The 13,426-nt window shown below is 41.4% G+C and overlaps 2 protein-coding genes across 5 annotated transcripts in view; one reads left to right on the forward strand and one right to left on the reverse strand.

Moving 5' to 3' along the window:
• LOC143858921 (cold-responsive protein kinase 1-like) overlaps positions 1 to 9,363 on the forward strand; it is a 31,422-nt gene extending 22,059 nt beyond the window's left edge. For 2 of the 4 annotated variants that reach the window (XM_077369628.1, XM_077369627.1), the window contains 2 exons: positions 7,973 to 8,121; positions 8,662 to 9,363. The gene's annotated coding sequence lies outside the window, so the exon portion shown is untranslated. The remainder of the gene's footprint in view (positions 1 to 7,972; positions 8,122 to 8,661) is intronic. The other 2 variants (XM_077369630.1, XM_077369629.1) reach the window with 1 other exon arrangement.
• Positions 8,776 to 12,559, reverse strand: LOC143858920 (protochlorophyllide reductase-like). Its single transcript, XM_077369624.1, has 5 exons — positions 12,403 to 12,559; positions 12,221 to 12,319; positions 10,469 to 11,003; positions 9,598 to 9,956; positions 8,776 to 9,116 (listed from the first exon to the last, which is right to left on the reverse strand). Exons 1-5 carry the CDS (start codon positions 12,457 to 12,459, stop codon positions 8,961 to 8,963), a joined length of 1,206 nt encoding a protein of 401 aa, XP_077225739.1. The 5' UTR covers positions 12,460 to 12,559; the 3' UTR covers positions 8,776 to 8,960.
• Between the last annotated feature and the right edge of the window lie 867 nt (positions 12,560 to 13,426).

Raw genomic sequence — 13,426 nt, forward strand, 5'->3', positions numbered from 1 at the left:
TGGAAAGAAAATCCTGGAACCCATAGTTAGTGGAGAAATATTCTCTAGCATTATCTGTGCGCAAGCATTTTAGGGTACAATCAAATTGATTTGTAACCTCAGAATGAAAAGTACGAAAAGCAGAGAAAACCTCAGCACGACCGTGAAGTAAATACAACCAAGTCATGTGAGAATAGTCATCAATGAAAACAACAAAATATCTATATCCAAAAATAGAAGGAGTTCTCGTAGGACCCCATACATCATAGTGCATTAAAGCAAAAAGGTGTGAGGCTCGACTAACAAGCCTAGAGGGAAAAGACACACGGTGGTGTTTTTCAAGTTCATAGGCTTTGCACTGAAAAGACTGAATAGGAACAGAAACTATAGAGGTGCGCCATAAGTGTTCAATGCATGGATGACCAAGGCGGCAGTGCCACTGGTAAGCGTCAACAGAGCTGTGTAAAATGGTACGGGTGGGAACACGATCCAAACGATATAGCCCATCTACCTCACGTCCTCTACCAATCGTCCTCCCAGTCGCAAGATCTTGAAATAAGCAGTAAGATGGATAAAATGAGACATAGCAATTAAGAGATTTAGCGAGCTGACTGACTGAAAGTAAGTTAAACGGAGACTGGGGAACACAAAGTACAGAGGAGAGGGTAAGATCAGGATAGGGAGAGGTACTCCCAGTACCAGAAATGGGAGAGGTACTCCCAGTAACAGAAATGGGAGTAGTGCGGCCATCAACGAGGGTCATAGACTGGGATGAAAGCGGGCTAAAGGAACTGAGTGATGATGAAGTACCTGTCACATGGTTCGAGGCTCACGAATCGATGATCCAAGAGCTTGAGCTACTGAGAAGAGAGGCAGGAGTGCTACCTGGTTGTGCAAAGCCAGCACTGGGAGAACGAGTGGCCAAGCGAAGGTGCTGAAGCTCATCATAGTCGGCCTGAGTGAAGGATGGTACACCCGGGCTGGATCCGAAGGAAGACGCTCGAGGGTAGAATCGTCTAGAGTAGAAAGATGCGCTGCTCGGCTAGCATGAGATGGCTGCTGGGGGCGGCGCTCAAGGTGTAGCACATAATAGGTCTCATCACGGTGGTCCTCGCATCGGCAATGTGTACAATATGGACGAGGGCGACTATTATACCCCCTGCCACCAGAGAAATCCGAACCCGTGGTACGACGGCCACGGCTAGAGTCACGGCCACGGCTGCGGCCAACCATCCCACAACCACGGGCATAAGCTGCTGTAGCAAGACCATCGAAAGAAACAGGAGTAAGAGAGGTGCCACCTAGGCACTGCTGAGCCCGTTGGTAGGCCTCCTCGAGGGAAGGCATAGTGCCGGAGCCATAAATCTGCTGGCGAAAAGACATAAATGCGGGGCTCAAGGTCTCGAGGAACTGGACTACTCGGAGCTAATCCCGCTGTTGAGCGGCGACGACCAAGTCAGTCGTCAAAGGCATGAAGACGTCGAGCTGCTGACAGTGAGAGAGGAACTGGCTGTAGTATGTAGAAAGAGGGGTGCCACCACGCCGAAATGCATCCACTCAGAATAGGTGGCACAAATGCGGGAGAGGTTACCCACGTTGGAAAACATAACCGTCGTATGATCCCAAATCCTCTTTGCAGTCGGAAGCTGCATCATAGTCCCGGAGATTTGTGGGATCATACTCTGCCAGAGTAAACTACGGATATGAGCATCATCCGTTTCCCATTGCTCATAGGTGGGATCCGAAGCCGCGGGAGGTCACGGTGCATGGTGTAAACCTTGCGTTTGGCAATAAGATACACTTCCACGGCCACTTTCCAATGCATGTAATTGGAACCATCAAGCTTGACCGTGGTCATGGGGAGGAAGGTATCACCCGATGAAGAGGAAAGAGGGATAGAAGAAGAAGAGGCCGTGTGTGTGAGAGGGACACCCGTCGAAAGGGGTTGCCCGAGAGAGGGATTGTCTACAGTAGGAGGATCTATAGAAGGAACGAAAGCGAAATAGACAACACACGACAGCAAAGGAAGGGAGAAGAGAAAAGAGAAGGCCTCTAGGGCATAAAGAGACCACTATGTGTGGTGAGAGAATGTGGCGCGACTTCGACGAATGAGAGGATAAAAAGAAGACATAATAGGGCCTCTAGGGCACAAATGGAGAAGATGAAAGGTCGGAGTCGCGAACGAAGAAGAAAAAGAGGGGCGGAAGAAATTTAGACCATAGACAGAAAGAGGGTTAGAAACTTAGGGTGGGAGGGTTAGGGATTTAAGGTTTTATGAGGGATATGAAATGGGATTAGTAGGGAAAATTTAGGGTTTTGATGAGGGAAAGGAAGGGGTGGATGAGGGAAAGGAAGGGGAGGGTTAGGGAAAGAAAGAGAAAGAGATTGGGGTGGAAGAGAGAGAGGGCGAGGGAGGAGGAGGAGCAGGGGCGGGAAAAAGAGGGCTGGGGCGAGTGGGAAGGGTGGGCGAGAGAGGTGGTGGGGCGAGGGTGGAAGGAGAAGAAGGAGAAGGGGAGCTCCTCCAATGGTCCCTAGGGCACAAAAACCCCTAGGGCTTTGATACTATGTTGAGAGGAGAAGAGATTAGAGTGAAAAGGAAGAAGTGAAGTCCACTTCCCCTTGGTGTATATATATATATATATAAAGAACATACATATGACTACTATGCCCTTAAGGGTACATAATACACCTTTTAACAAGGCATATCATCTAACATTGAATATGATATTGCCCGAAACCCATGCGACTGTTACCGAGGTAATTGAATCTTGTAGAGGCCACTGAGTGCAGAGATTCTATATAGCTTTCCATTTCTCTTACTCAGCCTACGACTCGGTTGCCCCCCTTGACTTGATGCCCCAAAAGGAATGGAATTTGATGGCTGTGGACCACGGAACTTTGGACTTGTACTAACCACAAGCTATATTGTAATTTGATTTGATTCGAATCTTCATTATTTTTCTTCTCTGTTTCATTATTGTTGTGTAGGCTATTTTTTGGCGAATGTACTCGAATGTTTAATAATAATATAATTATATGGGAATTTCCACTGTTCACCTGTGTGTAATAATTTTAGTTCTGAGCTTCACTGTCAATCCCATGTTTTGAACAATCTAAACTGAAGCAGGAGTTAAGAATTAGGATAATTTTTCTTCATTTCTCCATCTTAAAGGTTTTAGGGCCCAACCGCTTCATAACTCATAAGCAACAATACATCTCATCACGGAACTTGTATTGTTTAAGCTGTTCAGTTAAAACATCTAAATATTGATCTTAGGACTGATTTCAAATTAGGGAGACTAGCTTTAAGTTTCCGTGCAACTAAGAAAAAGATGCTCACAAAATAACAGGCAACTTAAATTCCTCCATCAGTTTCATGCCTAAGATGTATAGAGAAAACTTAGATTTCCAATGGTAAATTCTCATACTTCTTGGGACGGAAATCATATAACAGGTTATCTTGATAGCAGAGGAGTCTCTGCTCAACTGTCATCTTCCAAGATTTCTTGATGAAAGATGCTTAGTTTAATAGTTTCATCTGGCTCTTAGTTCCACTTCCCCTCATTGGGTCTTTCTCTTGTTCTTGTGTCTGGTTACTGGGCTGATGTTCCTTCTCTCATTTTCAATATGTCACTTGCTGACCTAACAAAAACTGGTAAGATGGATAGCTTTGAGATTCACAGTCGATGGTGATCTACATCATGAGACTATTTCCTTGATCTCTATTTATTAGAAGACAGCCCAGCGTGGTGAAAGTAGGGATGAAAAAGTTCAAAAACTTGACCTAGAAAACCTTCTGTTTTGCATATCAGAAAAACTAAGGTGGTTGATTAAAGCTGAACACTTTAGGATGAACAGATAAACCTGAAAGTTTGCTTGTGATAGTCACAGTTTGTTGACTTCATTCCACGGTAATTGGATTCAGTTACCATTTTCTTACACCAAGGAGCAGCGGAATTTCCAAATGAATGTTTCTTCTTCCAAAAAGTCTAAAAGGCTAACATGAGAAACAAGATCAGCTTGCTTATATCTATTTTCATGAAGAAAGATCATGTCGTATAAATTCTACTCTCTTAGTTTCTCAACTAATAAATACCGGGAGGATAACGTACACCTCAGGCTCTGAATAAGGTCAGTTACGCTGCTGAAGAGAATAACAAACTGTAGTTCTAACTTACAGATTATTCCTCTTCTTGGGTATAAAATGTAATCAATTATGTTGCCAAAATGACCATACTAATGAGAATGGACAAATCTTGGATCTCTGATATGGAGCAGAAGGAAAAGTTGATGCTGATATGGAAAAAGAGTTGTGTTGAACATTTTTTTTCTGAGAAAGCAGGAATACATTGCAAAAACTGTTATTTGGCATTTCCCCAAATGGGTATTGCTCATTAGCGAAAGGAAAAGAATAAGGAAATAGCTATTAAAGCGTAGTATGTAAGGGGAATCCGAAGCAAATGGAGTGCAATTGGAAGCATATGGAGTCCCATGTAGAAGTTTCACAGAGACAGGCCTTCAAGAGTCAAGGAGATAGATTCTTGCCTTTAGATACCCTGGAGGAAGGGACTCTCCACATTGAAGAAGGAAACCGGAATATGGAAGGATCATCCTTCTAATTGGAATCCAATCCCACCCACTGAAGAAGAAGACTCATGGCAAAACGTCTAAAGGAAAAAAGGAAAGCAGAAAGCTGGCGAAGAAGAGCACCCCCAGCAATAGAAAACAGAACTCCTCCATCAAAGAAAAACAGAACCCCCAAAGGTTTAGGAGTTGAGGAAAAGCTAGAGAATAAGGAAGTAAAGCCAGAAGATGATAGACCACCTGGATCACAGTAAACCTGGTTTTACCTGAATATGGGGTCTTGCTCTAGGGATCACGTGTCCCAAGCCTCACAAATCGTTCAAATCCAGCTTGTGTATTTCTTTCTCTTGCTTGTTTTGAGTTTGTCTTCAAGGGTGTCATGACCCTAGTTGTTCTGCCGATAGACATTATTCTAAGGGTTGGGCAGTGGTCTTGTTCTGGCTATTGTACCATCTTTCTTTATTTAATATACTTGTAGGGGTCCGCTTAACCCCAGCTTAACCATAAAAAAAAGTGTACTACAGAGTCGAGAAGACGACGAATAACATGAAGGAAACACTACTAGCAGATTAGAAGGTAGAGAAGATGAAAAGGAAAGGGAGTTTACCGTAGCCAAGAAGGACAGAATTGAGAGAAGCAAAGACGGCACAGGCAAATACATATTTGTTGCTGCTCTGTTGATGTTGTGGGGTTTCTTCTCCCTGTGTAAGCTTCATATCCGTCCTCTGATATTTCCCTTTACCAAGAAAACTTAGATAATCCCTCTCCATTCCCATCACCCAATCCCATCAATCTCTCTTTCTCTCTACTAGCAGATTAGAAGGTAGAGAAGATGAAAAGGAAAGGGAGTTTACCGTAGCCAAGAAGGACAGAATTGAGAGAAGCAAAGATGGCACAGGCAAATACATATTTGTTGCCGCTCTGTTGATGTTATGGTGTTTCTTCTCCCTGTGTAAGCTTCATATCCGTCCTCTGATATTTCCCTTTGCCAAGAAAACTTAGATAATCCATCTCCATTCCCATCACCCAATCCCATCAATCTCTCTCTCTCTAACAGAAAGAAAAAGGCAGGAATGTTTCTGGGTCTTCTGGCTGTTGGAATTCAGATAACAAAAGCTGCTTTTCCTCTTTCTCTTCATCTTATTGGTGCATTGGAGGCAAGTGGGCCTCTTTGTTGGGGAAGCATTGGTTTTGACCCTGCCTCTTTCCTTTTATTTTATTGTTTTGTGTTGCAGAAGATTTTGCAGAGATCTACCAATTAAAGAAGGGGGAATTTTAATGAAGCAACTGGGTTTTTTTCCCGCTTCCTCTTTCTTTTAATACTGTTTTATTATTCAACAATGGAATTGCAGGGATGTTGAGAAATGGAAATGGGGAAAAGTGGCTGTTTATGCATTACATGTGTCTGTCTGACCATTTTCATGTTTTGGGGATGGAATTTTAAGATTGGAAATTCATCTTCTTTCTTCTTTATAGAGTGGTTGATTGAGTTTCCTCCCGTTTGCTTGGGAAAGGCATTCTGTTTTTTTTTAATGGGTAAGCTCGGGTTAGGCAAACCCCTACCAGTATATTAAATCAAGAAAGACGATACAATAGCAGGAACAAGACCACTGCCCAATCCTTAGAGCAATGTCTTAGGAAAAGGGCAGAACAAGTATGGTCATGATACCCTTGAAGACAAACTCAAAACAAGCAAGAGAGTAGAAAATACATGATTGTCGGTGGAGAAATTTTTGGAAAGACTGCCCTAATTTGATGGAATCACATGAGAAATTTCTTAATTACCAGTTATACATGACTTTGATTGAATCTATCCCTGACATTATCTGTTCTGTTCCCATTTAATTCCTATGTGGCCTAGAAATTAGTTTTAATCAGACAATAGTTACCATTTGATCTCTAGAAAACATATGGACGGTTAAGAGTCTTGGATAAAACAATGATCTAGATTTAATGGCCAAAAATACGCTTAGTTGGATGTTTAGGATTGTTTGAATGGAGTGGTTTCTTGGGTTTCAGCACCTTGTGTTTTTTTGGACAAGTGATGCTAATGTTATGTGGTTGGGCACAATTAGGGGTGCAGGGTGCAACTCAGGTCGGTTGCATTGGGTTGAGGCCAATCTGAGCCCACACCGAGATAGCATTCCCTCTACCCTAACCCGACCAACCTAAGCCTCGGGTCGAGTATGGTCAACCCTAACTCAACCTGCATCTAAATCTCTCAACCCTAACTCAGCCCGTCTAACTTGTTTTCTTCCAGGTCGGGTCAGGTTAGGGTCAAACAGAAAATACAAAAAAAAGGAGGAGAAAGAAACATAACCATAAGAAATCACTATAAAATTAGAGGACGAAGGTGAAGTTCGGGTCGGGTCGGGTTACCAAAGGCCTAAACCCTAACCCAACCTGAGCCAAAATGGAGTTGGACCATCCAGACCCAAGTTGCACCCCTAAGCATAATCATAACATCTCATCGTAGTATTCGAGCAGAAGATTGATCAAACCAATGATTGGTGGAGGCAGCACGGAAAATCTTGTGTCGAAGTACATGGTGGAAAAGCTTAAGATAAAGACCGAGAAGCACCTTACTCCCTACAAGCCCGGTTGAGTTTGAAAGGTAACGAAAATAAGGTAACTGAATGTTGTCGAATCCCTTTCGAAATTGGTGCTAACAAAGATGAGGTTTTATGTGATGTTATAAATACGGATACTTGTCATCTATTGTTTGGAAGATCTGGCAATTTGACAAGGATTCCATTCACAAGGGAAGGGATAATGTCTTTGTTGTTCGCAAGAACACTAAACATTATTCCCTTCAACCTTTGAAGGATGAGAGGGATCTCAAAGCTTCTCAAGTGGAGAGGCAATCGTGTTTGATGCTAAAGGAATCCCTTGGCAAAGCCAAGAAGGAGTAGATACGTAAAGGTGTCAAAAAGAAGCAGAAGAAATTGATTGAAGCTAATGCTAAGTACAATGCCAAGAAGGAAAAGCATCGACATGTCAAGGTTTTTTAAGTTGGAGATGGTACTACGAATTCACCACTGAACTCGAAGTCCAATTCTCTTCAAGTGGAGGGGATATACGTGGTTACCTAATGAACGTCTCCGAACTTCAAGCAACAAAAAGAAACGTAACTCTTGTTATTTTTAGTAGGTTACTTCAGTTAAGTTTAATGTTACAAGCATAGCAGATTTAGGAAGTTGAGTTTTTAGGTGTTTAATCACAACCATTAGATTAGATCAAAGGCTCAGAGAGGAGTTTTACTTAGGGTATGGAATAGTGGTCTAATAAATACTCAAGTGCAAGGGTTGTTTGCACGGTTACCACTTTTTTTTCTTTTTTTTTGAAATCTAAGAATTTTTCTTCTTTCTTGTTAGAGAAGTTGTTTATCTCGTTCTTTGTGGTTTTGAAGAACAACTCTTCGTTGATTCGACAAGCACCCCTCGTAGATTCAAAGATTATTCCGATCGGAGGTCGAAGGCAATCAGCCCCAACTCATTCGTTGCGCTTCCGGCTACCCCATAATCGCATCACCCATCCCTCTTGCAGAGATCGTCGTAGGTAAAAAAATTCTTTCATCTGGAACATCTCGAAAGAAAGAGGAATTTGGGTGGGTCTTACACGCTTCTTCATACTACAGCTATCCATTCACTCACGTTCACAATATTTCAACTCATATCTTGCTTTGGGCTTCCCAAACAAATTCTTTTTTTTCTCATAAAAATACAAGTTTGAAAGAAACTTCGTCAATGCTTTGCTCAAACCAACATGGCTCCTTCTGATATTGCATTTGTAACACTAGGTTATTCTTGCCAAACAAACACAGCTAGTTAATTAATCAATTCATGAATATAGCGTTTTATCAAAAAGGAAAAAGCACAGAAAGGACAAGCAATATTAAGTTTTGCGAGTCATCCACTTACTCAAATAATTGCCATATACACCATGGAACTGAAAGTTTTTCATACTATATTAAATTCTTTCGCGTCTTTTATCATTCAACCAACTCACCTCTCTTTTCTGTGTGTGCATCTTGTAGCTTGTTTATTTTTACTGTCCCATTTATTTGTGCACTCGATTTGATTGGATTTTGCTTGTCAGATTTATCAACAGTAAGTTTGGATGTTCATCCCTTCAACTTATTGGGACTTCTAAGCTTGTTGGAGCAGATTCAATTAAGTGGTGATCTAGTTTTTCAATTTTAATCTCGATCCATCCGAGGGAAGTATCTGTCTATCTATATTTGAGATTTTCAGATTTCAAATAACAGTTATCCAAGATGTTTTATTGTCCAAGTAATACAAAACTTTTGTTCTTCCTGAAACAGATCTGCCACACTATCTGAACCATGAATTGAAGTCCTCTCCCATGGTGGGTGGATCGCATCGGTGGGAAGTCCTTTACGCAAGTCCAACAAGCTTCTCACTAAGGTCCCACAGTTTCCGAGCTTTCTCTGCATCGCTAGCTTCCTGCGAGAGCTGATTCTCGAAAGATGCAGAGTTCTTGTTCCAGCTCCAGTAAACACCCGACTTGGTGAGGCTTGGGTCGCTCACCACCTGAACCAAAATCCAATCAAATAAGTTTGAACTTGAAGTAAAGGTTCTGCTTCCAAGGCAGAACTATTGTCAATACCTGTTTATGCGTAGTTATAAAGTTCAGATTCAGGAATAATTCAGCTTAGTCAAATGCTCCAAAAAATCAGGAAAGTTCTGCAAATAGTCAGAAAAAGTGCTTGTGTATTTCCAAATAAGGCACACTGAAAGACATGGGACACAAATATTTGAAACACGAATTGTTCATTAATTTTTTCGCTTAACTAAGAAAATATTGTGTTTAGTTCAGAAAATTCAAATTTGATTTGAAAAATTCAAGTGTCTTTTTTTTTTGAAAAGTAAAAATAATATAAAAATTCAAGTGTCTTTGAATCACACTTTTTTTAAAAGATTTCAAGGGGCACAAAAATTCATTATTCAATAACTTGTCAATAATTCAGAGAATTAGCTATAGTTAAGTGTTTGGAAGTGCTGAATTTCAAACCTGAGCTAGTCTTCTGCCAGCATCATCCTCAGAGACATAGCCCTTTGTGATGTACTTCTGGAAGGGAGGGAAGAGGAGCCTGAACAGGGGGATGTGCTCTCTAAACAATCCTGTAGTGGCAATGCAACCAGGGTAGAGAGAAGCAAAGGTGATGCCAGTGTCCTCGTGGTAACGCCTGTCAAATTCCTGCATGGTCAGCATGTTGCACACCTTACTGTCTTTGTAGGCCTTGGCTCCATCAAAGTCACCTCCATCTATCATGGCTGAGCTGTTCAGCCCATTCAACCCACCCACCATCCCACGCAGGTCACCGAGGTTTGCCTTTGGAGGCACATTTCCGGCCAATGTGTTTGTGTTCCCTAATCCACCAAAGTAAATAAAACCCATATCAGATGTAACACTTAAAAACCTTGAAATGACAGTAACAATAGCTTATAGCTACTGGTGGGGAATCTAGGAGTTTCTAAACAGTGATCCATTCACTCAATGCTGAATTAGGAGCTTATTCACACGTATTTAAGTATAAATGATTAAATAACACATCTCCAACAGCGTAAGCTGTTGGAGTAATTGGTTGTTTCACATGGTATTAGAGCGCTACTACCTCACGGTAGGTCTTGGGTTCAATACCTAACAACTCCTTTACATTAAAAATTCACGTGCAGGTTTAACCCAAAAGAGGGGCCACATGTGCCACGTGTATGGCCAACCAAAAAAAAGGATGGGGCCACACGTGAGGGAGGAAGGGGGGGGGGGGAGGGGGGAGGTTGAAATATAAATGAATAAAGAACACCATCCCCAACATCTTAAGCTTTTGGAGTAATGTAATTGGTTGTGAAACAACATGGGTAGGTTGATTTAAGAAAGGAACCTGTTATTGAGCCAACGATGATGAGACGCTTTGAGGGGTAGTCAGATTTCTTTAAGTCGTCGAAAAGCAACCGAGAGAGGAGGAAGTGGCCAAGATGGTTAGTCCCCACACTCAATTCAAACCCTTCAGCTGTGAAGGTTGGCTCTTTGGCTGTTGGCAAATAGACAGCGGCATTGCAGACGAGCACGTCGAGTGGCATCTCGGACCGCCTCAAGTTGTCTACAAACTGCCTCACACTATCAAGGGACGCAAGGTCAAGGTGCATTACAGTATAGTTCTCCTTGGCCATGCCCACTGACCGAGCCGCCCTCTCGGCCTTGAGAAAGTCTCTACAAGCCATTATAATGTGCCATTTCCCAGACTCAGCTAGAGCCTTGGCAGTTGCGAGACCCAAACCGGAGGATGCTCCAGTGATGACAACATTCCCTTTTCTCACTGTTTTCTTCTTTTCAGTTGTGGCATTGTTGATTGCTGGAGTCGTAACTGCTGTTTCTGCTCTTACTACAACACCTATCTTTCTTTTGTTCAACTCCCTCTGCAAGTTCAACACACGGCCAACATGAAAATAAACTAGCAAACAAAAGAGAAAACATTACAAATGAGTACGCAAACACGAAATTCATTGAATATTCAAACTGACAAAAAAAATCAGAGTTGGCTCATTCTTACTTCTTTCTTTATAGCTATGCAATGAAAATTTCTCTCAAGTAATAGCTGAGTAGCTTCCACTTTACAGTATCTATCCAAATCGAGAAAACTAGCTAGATATAACAAATTCCCTTATTAAAATTGCTACTTGTGGGTGCTAATGTTCTTAGAAATTAGGGGGTCTATTGATCATGAAATTACAAGATAGGCAGTTTGTGTCAATCACCTTCAAGGAGGAAGTGGCACAAGGTTGATGATAGTTTTTTTTTATACCCTATAAATATTTCCAAAAGAGAATTTTCCATTTCAATATATGAAAATACTATTCTCACTGTTGTCCAACATAGCCTTGATGAAGAGATCGAAAATGTAAGGTGAAACCATGTTATTCGAGCTCACCAACTCAGGCACTCGATTCCCTTTTGTTGGATGACCCATGATGCCTATCAGCGATGATGATCAACAAATGAATGGTCTAGATCATTGAATAAGTGGTCCCTGCTTGTACTCTTCCCGGCCGCCTTGTTTTTCTTTGGAAAGATAGGAATCAAAACCACATAACTCCTCTCTGTTTTGAACCTTGTAAGTAGCTATTACTAGTGCAACTCCTTAGGAATTAGAGCAGTGGAAAGAAACGTTTAAAGTAACTAAATGGGTGCTTCTAAATAAGAAGGGGAGATGTAAATCGAAATTAGTTTCTGGTAGTGCCTCCTAAGTTGACTTGGGATGGGAGCTCAAACAGCCATGATGATGTCAAATTCCTAAGAACCCAATTAAGACTAGCAAATACCACTTGGGGTGGGATCAGTTAACCTCAAAATTCAACCAAAGAAGCACTAAAAAAGACAACCTCTTTATCTTTTGAACTTGTCATGGTCATTCCAATCTCTAGTGAATATTGTGCTAAATGGAACATCAGTATTCGAATAAGATGAGTGATGTTTGAGCGGATAAAGAGTTATGTATGTGAATTGACTTTGTTATTAATATGAATTAGAGATGGCCAGAATTGAAGGACCCAAATGCTATGCAAATAGACCCTCTTAGTAATGTTAAAAACAGAGAAGAGGACTAGAATTTTGGCGTGCAAATCTTCATTCATACCTTGCTCTTGATAACCAGAGGACTCAAGTCAGATCTGAGATGGTCCGAAAATGAAATTCCCAAGAATGCTGTGTCCTTTGCTGATGAATTCAATTTGGCCTACAAGACAAAGCAAATCAAATTGAGTTTAATGAGTTGGGGGAATCTGATGGGTGATGCCATGCATACTCAGATATACATACCTCTTTGTGGATGGAGAGATGTGAAGGGAGGAGAGAGGCTTGTAGTGCCATGGACATGAGTAATCTTTCAAGATGGGTAATGTGGGAATTGAAGAAGAAGTTGGGAAGGATTTCTAGGCCAAGGAATTTGGTACTAGTACTAATAGGATAAGATTGTAATGGGTTGCTAAAGTTGCCATGTGGACTCCAATGCTCCAATGGGAATTTGTATTTCGGATTTCGTTATGATATTTTTGGCAGAGGATATTTGGGCTCGCCACCCAAAGCCTAGTGATTAATGACAATATATATACAATAGTTTCAAGTTATTGGCAGCGTGGGGAGCCCATGAATTGGACGTAATAAAAATATGAAATAGTGTCGGGTAAGGGCACATAGGGCTTGCTCGTGTAAATGGTAGGTCCACCGCATCTTTTGGAATGGGAAGCTTGAAAGAATTGAAAAACACTTATTTTCTCCTATTATTTAGGAGCCGTTTGGATATACGGATTTTAGAATCCGGGATTTCTTCAAAATGTAGTTGAGAGACGAGAGAAGAAGCGGACCCACCGTCGTTTTCTGATTTCTCACCTTCTTTCCGTCAGCGAGAGAGCAGTAGATCATCCCATGTTTCCAGATTTTAGAAATCTCCATCCAAGAAACGATGTTAGGGCAGCATGTAGCAGCCTGATCATGAACCCTCTTTTACACTGTTTTCAAACTAGAACCTGGATTCTAACATCCGCGTATCCAAACGGCCCCTTAGTTATTCCCTAGTTTACCCAGCTTTAATTATCATCCGATTCTATTATTTAGTTAGTTTTCTCCTATTATTTAGTGTTTCCTAGTTTTGGTAGCTTTAATGGTTAGCTTTTTAGTTAGTTTTAGCTTTTAGGAATCTTTTAGAATTATTATAAAGAGGAGATGGACGATTAAGAAAGATTGACTTTTTTGGGAGATTAAAATATTTTATGTAAAGTGACCGTGAGCCTCTCTCTCTCTCTCTCTCTCTCTCTCTCTCTCATTTTATGGTTTTGTAAAAGGG

The sequence above is a fragment of the Tasmannia lanceolata genome, unplaced genomic scaffold (assembly GCF_043159265.1).
Source record: "Tasmannia lanceolata isolate RefF3 unplaced genomic scaffold, GAP_Taslan_0.1 ptg000029l, whole genome shotgun sequence".
NCBI classification, from domain to species: domain Eukaryota; kingdom Viridiplantae; phylum Streptophyta; class Magnoliopsida; order Canellales; family Winteraceae; genus Tasmannia; species Tasmannia lanceolata.